This window comes from Ostrinia furnacalis, unplaced genomic scaffold (genome assembly GCF_004193835.3).
Source record: "Ostrinia furnacalis isolate ACB-3 unplaced genomic scaffold, ASM419383v2 OfSCF7487, whole genome shotgun sequence".
Classification (NCBI taxonomy): domain Eukaryota; kingdom Metazoa; phylum Arthropoda; class Insecta; order Lepidoptera; family Crambidae; genus Ostrinia; species Ostrinia furnacalis.
The window spans coordinates 192,013-200,274 of record NW_021137726.1 but is presented as its reverse complement, the minus strand read 5'-3'; the positions used below and the strand labels follow the sequence as shown (position 1 = coordinate 200,274).

Here is an 8,262-nt window from a genome sequence, read left to right as displayed (position 1 = left end):
TTTCGATAGTTCAATTGTTAATACTTAAGAGATTATCTGATCATTTAGAAATAGTGATTCATCGGGCAATTATCGACAAAATATCTCTACATATTTAATTGAAAGAAAAACGTACCTACTTACTAACTTTTAGGTACGAACGTCGGGGTTTTTTTCAAGTTTTTTCACGGACTAAAGAAACTTTAGGTTAAAATATCAGACTGTTTCTTAGACTATTTCATTATTTATATAAAATCCCTATGTAGGTAATTAATTACATGCGAAGTCCGGGCGGGTTGCTGGCATAATAAATAAAATAGATACCTACACCTGAATCTAATTCTACATAATTTATTATCATAAAAGATACAGGTTGTTCTTTTTATAGTTGATCAAACAAAAATGGGTCAACCGTTTTTACTACTATACTGCTACTAGAATAATGAGCTGTGTGTTTTCCTTATAAAGAAATAAAAAATAAATTTGAACTACAGGAGCAAAATCAAAATTCTCAATCAAAATTCTCAAAAAACTATCGTAAATAAATGAAAAATAATAAATAAATTGGTCTCCATATTTTTTAATGGCTGATTACTGATGACAATGTATTGTAATATCTAGACACGTGGCAGCGTGTCAAGCCAAGTTCAAGCAAAGTAACTGGCTAGCCAGCGCCGAGTGTAATATTAGGGGAGACTGGGTACGGTTGAAACAAAGGACGGTTGAAACAGAGCAAATATCTCGTAAACGGTTCCGCGAGGAGTTGGGGGTCCTAGGGGAAAAAGAAGCGGACAACAGGTCCGAACACGAATTTAGTGCCTAAAACTTCCTGACGCGTTGACGTTGTGTGCAAAACGCCATATTGTTTTTTACTACCCAAAAGTAAGTATTTTTCTTCAGACATTAACGCTTATACTGCCTGTTCTTTTTATTTGAATGTCTCGAGTGTGCGTTTGCGATTATAATGAAGCTTGTAGAATAAGGGCCAGTAACTATTTTTAATGTGTTATCATTAGTGTCGAAACTGTAAAGTATATTTTACCAAAAGTGGAGTTGGGGACGGTTGAAACATTTTTTGTGGGTACGGTTGAAACAGAAAATTTATTAATGTTTATTTTTTGTAGATACCGAGAGTTTGGGTAAGGAAGATTTCCCGAGAGGAAATTGACCTAGTAAAGCATAAGAGGAGGTAAAAGCTGGAGATTCACTGCGGAAAGCGGTGGAAAAGTATGGTTTGAAAAAAAAAACGATTTTCGTTAACTTTATTCAGAATGTTAATATTATTTTATTATTAATGTTTATTAGGTTTGGAAATATCATTTACTTAATCATATTTCTGTTATTTTTTAAAATGTTTACTACTTATAAAAGGCTAATTAATGTTTTAGAAATATTAAATACTTAGACTGATTAATGTCGTCATGTGGTACCATAATTTTAATATTCGTAGTGTTAATGATAAATAAAACACGTTTTATTAGTACTTATTGTATTATTTGTATGTATTTCAACACATCCCAATCGCTGTTTCGACCGCCCCTGGCATGGGGACGGTTGAAACAATTTTTTTTTTAAATTTCGTATATTTCTATAAATAGTAACCCGGGAAGTATAATGATACAGCCACATCATAGCTAAAACTTAAAATTTCAATTTCACGTATCGTAATCGTCACTTGGTTATTAAACAACAAAATTATAGACAATAAAAGCAAAATTGTTTCAACCGTACCCAGTCTCCCCTACACGAACCATTTGGTGCAAATATTTTTTAATATTTGAACTTTAGTCCCACTGGAAACGTTATTGCGTTAGAATCAATCCTTTCTGTTTCATCAACTATAAAAAACAACCTGTAGGTACAGGTTGCTAAGCTATATTATACTATTTTATCTTATCAGACCAAAAACTAAAATTTTAGGCCTATAAATACTACTGAAAAAGATATCTTATACATAAGATCCAAGGATTTTGTAGAAGAATCTAAAATGGAGTCGAAAATATTTTTTCTTATCCTTCTGATTGGTTTGGTGTACGCTGTTAATGGAGAAGGTATGTTAATTTTGGTTTGTTTTAAAATATAAGTTTTAAATTAATTTATTTTTGTTAATATCAGGATATTTTATATACTAAAGGTACACGGAATCCGTCATTGACGATTGGTCAAAAAAAGATGATACGTTATGATTTGCATACGGAATTGTGTTTTTTTCACGATTCGTTGATCGTGCAATCGTGCCCTTGCTGGTCTTCCTTTTATTTTTCATATTCTCTCAGAATTTGCTCAAAATTTTAATAACAACAAATTTAAAAAGTTCCAAGATGAATAGAAGCATAATAAAACTTAGTTAAACTTAATAAATTGAGCATCACCAACTTTTGTCTTTCATAGAGCTTTATTTTTTTTATGGTGAGCAATAAGCAGCACTTACTTATTTATCTATGTATGTGCCTAACGACCTGTATCATCAAAACTGCCACCACAAAAAAACTGCTTATCTTCCAGATAACTTCTATTACCCATGCGGATCCCAAAGCAGCTTAAACTGCATCAGAAACTACTTCGCAAAGACCAGACGATGCCATAGAACCGGTCACCAGGATGGAGTGGCAATCTCAAGACAGGCTCATTTCAAGATGTACGCTCCTATCGCCAACCTAACTGCTTCTTCTGAAGCTGACGTCATCACCTACTATGGATCTGAAGTGACATCTTTCTAGTAAGTCGTGACTTTCTTTTGTTTTTTAATACCTAGACCTCTTTTTACGTTGGGAAATGCTTTGGCTATGCCACTGGCCGATGGGGACGACCAGTGGGTTAGAGCTCGATCCTAAGGCAATTCAGTTTTGCGGGATCCAGTGATGCAGGATTCCGCAAAACTGGACTCACGTGTGAACACACTAGATATGCGTGTTTGAGATTCGAATCACAAATTCGAATTGCAGTGTACAAACCGGATGATCTTGTAAACTTTAATTTAAAAACACGTATAACTACTAAAAGGATTCCTGCAAAAAACTGTTTCTGTACAAAACAGGATGTCTCCATGGCCACAAGCCCTTATGTGGGACTCTCTCCGCCTCGGCCTACTCAATAAAGGCCGAAAGGAAGGGCCTACTCACTAAAACCCGACGGTGTCCACCAGAGCCCAAGAAAACGGATCCTCGAGTTTGTCCTTGCACATTCGTCTGCAGCTCCATTTCAGGCTATGCTAGAATACCACTTAATCTAAATATATATAACTCAAAGGTGACTGACTGACTGACATAGTGATCTATCAACGCACAGCCCAAACCACTGAACGGATCGGGCTGAAATTTGGCATGCAGGTAGATGTTATGACGTAGGCATCCTCTAAGAAAGGATTTTACGAAACTCCACCCCTAAGGGGGTAAAACAGGATCCACGGGTACGAAGTCGCGGGCGGCCGCTAGTTTTTCATATATTCTTAAGATCGTTCCTATATTTTTCAGTGTGGACAGAGACACTAGCAACTTGGTGTTGTCTGTCAACTTCGAGGGCGTCAACAAGTACACTCCCGTCATGGACTTCATCGTTAGCCAGAGAGGGAAGGAGCCAGTAGTGGCCTCTGACTACCTTAATGTAACCTATGGTAAGTAGATCTTTATTCGCCCATAATCCATAAAAACTAGAAAATAACATACATAATATATTAAATGCATATTATTACCTCAAAGTTGCACAGCGTGCTATGGAGAGGGCTAAAACTCATAAAACTCATTTATTTCTGTAAGTAGGCTTTAAAAAAGCACTTTTACATGTCCCAGTATTAACCCTACCACTGCTCCAGGACAATAAATGGGCCAGTGCTGAGAAGAAGCAGCGCAAGAAACTCAGTCACTATTGTCAGCCTCTTTTTCAAAGGTTTACAGGCTTTAGAATGTTATAAATATTTATAAATATTTATGCGAGCTAGGCAGTAACGCATCCCAAACATTTTTATCTTTTAAATAATCATCGACTTTAGTAGCCCTTTTTCATTAAGGTAACTTTTAATATGTGCTTTGAATTTATGAATGGGTAGTTCTACAACAGTTTGTGGTAATTTATTAAAGAATTTAATACATTTTCTCATAAATGAATTACCAATCTGAAAATGAGGAGATCCGTAAACGAACTAAAGTCGCTGACATAGCCCGACGGATTAGCAAGCTGAAGTGGCAGTGGGCAGGGCATATAGTACGCAAAACTTACGGCCGATGGGGAAGCAAGGTTCTGGAATGGAGGCCGCGTACCGGAAAACGCAGCGTGGGACGTCCACCCACAAGGTGGACCGACGACCTGATAAAGGTAGCAGGAAGGCGCTGGATGCAGGCCGCTACCAACCGTGCGATGTGGAAGTCATTGGGCGAGGCCTATGTTCAGCAGTGGACGTCCTACGGCTGAAATGATGATGATGATGATATTATTACCTTTATTTTCTTCGACTAGATTTTGATGCAAAACTTGTCTTATCTTAATGGTTAGGGATAGCAGTTTTGTATTATTTTCTTTGAATATTTGTGCATGTGTCGATTTGTGCATGGTTATTTTTGCACATAGTTACAAATGTATGTCCGATGTCACATTATTTTAATGGAAATTGTCTGTATTCTGGCCACTGCGATACTAGCACGTACGCTTAGTGCAGAGACCTATGTGTGTTTGTATGTATGTATGTTCATCTGTTCCCTCGTAACTTCTAAACTACTTATCAGAATTCGACAAATGGTATATCATTAGAGGCGTCTTAATTGTCCGCTGGTTATAGGCTATATGGGGTTTCACAAAATCTAATGTGGCGCCCTCTAGCGGACAAAACATACAGAGTAAAAAAATAAAGTTAAGACAAAATATGCCGTGTTTGGTATCATTTGAAAGCGCTTTACTTGTACATTTTGATATACATATATTTTACTAGCATTTGCTTGTGACTTTACCTGTATTCATGGCCTGATTGGATATAATTCACATCTTTTCATTCATAGCTTCTTTATTTTCTTGATATTTAATGATGGTTGTGTCTTTTTTCCACAGTCGTAGAACTTACTGGAGTGATTCCTTCTAAGGGGCTTTTGGGGCTTAAGGGATCGTCCGTGACTTCCTACAACATCAACCCTTACCCTTCTTTTGCCGTCGGATCTAACATTCAAGAGAGCTCAGGTACATTACTCGTACCATTATAGTTGATATTTTTTTAGCGTTAATAGTAGCATCTCAAACTAAACCTGATAAGAGGTAATAACTAACCTTAAGGTTCAGCTAAACAAACGCGATCACACGCGATCAGCCGGCGTACAGCGATGGCGATCAATGCATTTAGAGTAGGCGCACACCGTTGATTTTTCGTCGGCCGATAGTTTAGTCGGGCAGTTGATCAGTATGGGCATGTATGGGAGTGCGCACACTACACCGATTCGATTTGGCCGATTCTTCATACAAATTAAAATCGGGCACAACTATCGTCCAACTAAAAATCAACGGTGTGCGCCTACTCTTAAGGTTCAGCCAAACCAACGCGATCACATGCGATCATCCGGCGTGCAGCGATGGCGATCAGACTTAAATGCATTGATCGCGTTGATTTGACTGAACCTTTAGGCAATTTTTTCAAGTTAATTAATTTACCATACATCTACGAACCGGGTGATGTGAAAATCATTGGGGAGGACTATGTTCAACAGTGCACGTACTGTGGCTGAAATGATGGTGATGATGATATTCATAACTTTTAGTTGGAGTTCTAAAAATTTTAAGTAATCAACTTTGCTGTGGTTCGATATTTATGGAATCAGTCCTATCCATATTCCATATTAAACACTAACATGACAAATATAACTCTATCTTTTTTCATGCTTAAATCATTAAACTGATAAGGTATAAATATAGTTTGAGACCCAGAAAATACCGCTATGTTGCGGTGATTATATTTCCTCCGGGACAAACTTGGCCTTCACTGGTTGGGTTTTTATTGGCGGTCAAGCTGTAGATCCTGGCTACACAGGAGTTGCAGCGAGGGGTGCCAGAGACGGGAATATTCCTTTTTTTAACTACAATATTATTGGCTAATTTATTTTGTTTTCTTTTCAGACCCAGCCATTGCCGCAATGTTCGAAGCTTTAGTCAATAACATACCCACTGCAGTACAGGAGTTGCTTTTGACCAAAGGCCCAATGTTCTACTACGTGTTCCTTCAGAATTACATTTGTGACTTTGGGTTTGAATATTCTGGAGAATTAATATAGAATTTTAAATGTATTATTATGTACCTACCTATTAGTAAAATAAAAAGTTTCTAAATACCTATTCATCTTTTTTTTATTATCTCTTTACTTTTTTACGCAGTACAAAGCTGGTTGTTAAATGATCTTGGAAATTCCAACGTTCTAATAAAAAAATCTCTTTTATTTGGTTAATGTGCGTGAAGTCAGGTAGATAATCTATTCTTAATATTATAAATGCAAAAGTAACTCTGTCTGTCCGTCTGTATCGCTTTCACGCCTAAACCACTGAACCGATTTTGATGAAATTTAGAGATAGTTTGAGTCCCAGGAAAGGACAAAGGATAGTTTTATCTCGGTTTTTGATACAGGGACGTGCGCGATGATGTTTTTCTATCACAGACAAAATTCACAGACAGAAACCGCGGGCGGAAATCTAGTTGTACCTAATGTAAGTTGTAAGATGACAAACAGACAAACAGATTTATTACTGAAAAAACAATGGTTTTGTCAGTAAAGCTCTTCTTTTGACTTCTTTAAAATCTCTACTCAACGTATGAGAATCTTATCTAAACGATCTGAGGTAAGAGAGAGACCTACCAATTTTTTTTAGTAGAGCTACAATCAGCAGTGGATAAGCTAGAAATGGAACCAAAACTTACTTTTAAAAAGAAACACACAAAAAAGCAAAACCTAATCTTACTTATGTGCATTAACATGTTAATATACCTAAATCTTTGGTTTTTCCGTCGTCCTAGAACTTTCCTTAATTATTCTCTTTAGTGCATAGTAATGCATTTTAATCAACATTTCAATACCAAATAAGTAGGTAACGGCGTGCAAGATATATTTTATTTTTTATTTCTATGTCAGTGTAAAATCCAAGCATACTTATCTATTATACTAATATTATAAAGAGGTAAAGTTTGTGTGTTTGTAAATTTGTTAAATCTCGGGATCTACTGAACCGATTTTAAAAATTCTTTCACCAACAGAAATCCACATTACTGCTGAGTGTCATAGGATATATAAAAAACCGAAAAATTCCACACGGGCGAAGCCGCGGGCGGAAAGCTACTTATTAAATGAGAAAGTAAAGCTCTGTCTGTCTTTCTGATACTTTTCTCACTAAAACATAACCAATTTAGATGAAATATAAGGAGATAGATTAATAGAGAGATCCCCGAGAAAATTTGGGATAGATTTTATCTCCGTTTAATAGAAAGGGACATGCATTCGGAGCCGCGGGCAAAAGCTAGTTATTACATAACTAGCGTCCGCCCGCGACTTCGTACGCGTGGATCTCGTTTTACTCCCCCTTCATCTATCTTACGCGGTTCAGATTTTTTCATACAAATGTTTTTTCCCGCTAACTCCCGTTCCCGTGGGAATTTTGCAATATCCTGTTGTAACTAAGCTTTAAGTTTACTAAGGTACCTGCATGCCAAATTTCAAGAGTCTATCTTACGCGGTTTAGATTTTTTCATACAAATGTTTTTTCCCACTAACTCCCGTTCCCGTGGGAATTTTCCAATATCCTGTTGCAACTAAGCTTTAAGTTTACTAAGGTACCTCCATGCCAAATTTCAAGCGTCTAACTTAAGCGGTTTACATTTTTCATACAAAAGTATTTTCCCGCTAATTCCCGTTCCCGTGGGAATTCCTAAGTATCCTATTCTATCCTAAGGAGTAATTGTACCAAGTTTCGTTAAAATCCGTCTAGTAGTTTTTGTTTCTATAAGGAACATACAGACAGACAGACAGACAGACAGACAAAAATTTTACTGATTGCATTTTTGGCATCAGTATCGATCACTAATCACCCCCTGATAGTTATTTTGAAAATATATTTCATGTACAGAATTGACCTCTCTACAGATTTATTATAAGTATAGATTAAACATGGTATTCGCAAACATTCACGTACCTACACTAGCTAGATTGGAAATTCATATGGTGGGAACATTTGGTGAAAGTTACTAAGTTGGGGCCTACCTAGCTTTGTAATTTTTGTGAAAAAAGTCTTATTAGGTAAGTATCTATTATTTCATTTATTACAGAA

General features: G+C 36.6%; 1 protein-coding gene and 1 long non-coding RNA gene across 2 annotated transcripts; both read left to right on the top strand.

Annotated features, from left to right (window-relative positions):
- Positions 1-1,915: 1,915 nt before the first annotated feature.
- LOC114364913 (uncharacterized) lies at positions 1,916-3,600 on the top strand. The gene is made up of 3 exons (XM_028321272.1): positions 1,916-2,030; positions 2,485-2,698; positions 3,453-3,600. Exons 1-3 carry the CDS (start codon positions 1,967-1,969, stop codon positions 3,598-3,600), a joined length of 426 nt encoding a protein of 141 aa, XP_028177073.1. The 5' UTR covers positions 1,916-1,966.
- A 1,425-nt stretch (positions 3,601-5,025) lies between these two features.
- On the top strand, positions 5,026-6,122 carry LOC114364902 (uncharacterized). The gene is made up of 2 exons (XR_003656887.1): positions 5,026-5,142; positions 6,070-6,122. It is a non-coding gene; the product is annotated as an uncharacterized LOC114364902 (long non-coding RNA).
- Positions 6,123-8,262: the final 2,140 nt, after the last annotated feature.

Bases quoted from the DNA above. Each gene is read 5' to 3' on its own strand.
- LOC114364913 (XM_028321272.1), top strand. From the start codon at position 1,967: ATGGAGTCGAAAATATTTTTTCTTATCCTTCTGATTGGTTTGGTGTAC. The intron at 2,031-2,484 runs GTATGTTAATTT...CTTATCTTCCAG, and splicing joins GTACGCTGTTAATGGAGAAG to ATAACTTCTATTACCCATGC. The intron at 2,699-3,452 runs GTAAGTCGTGAC...TATATTTTTCAG, and splicing joins TCTGAAGTGACATCTTTCTA to TGTGGACAGAGACACTAGCA.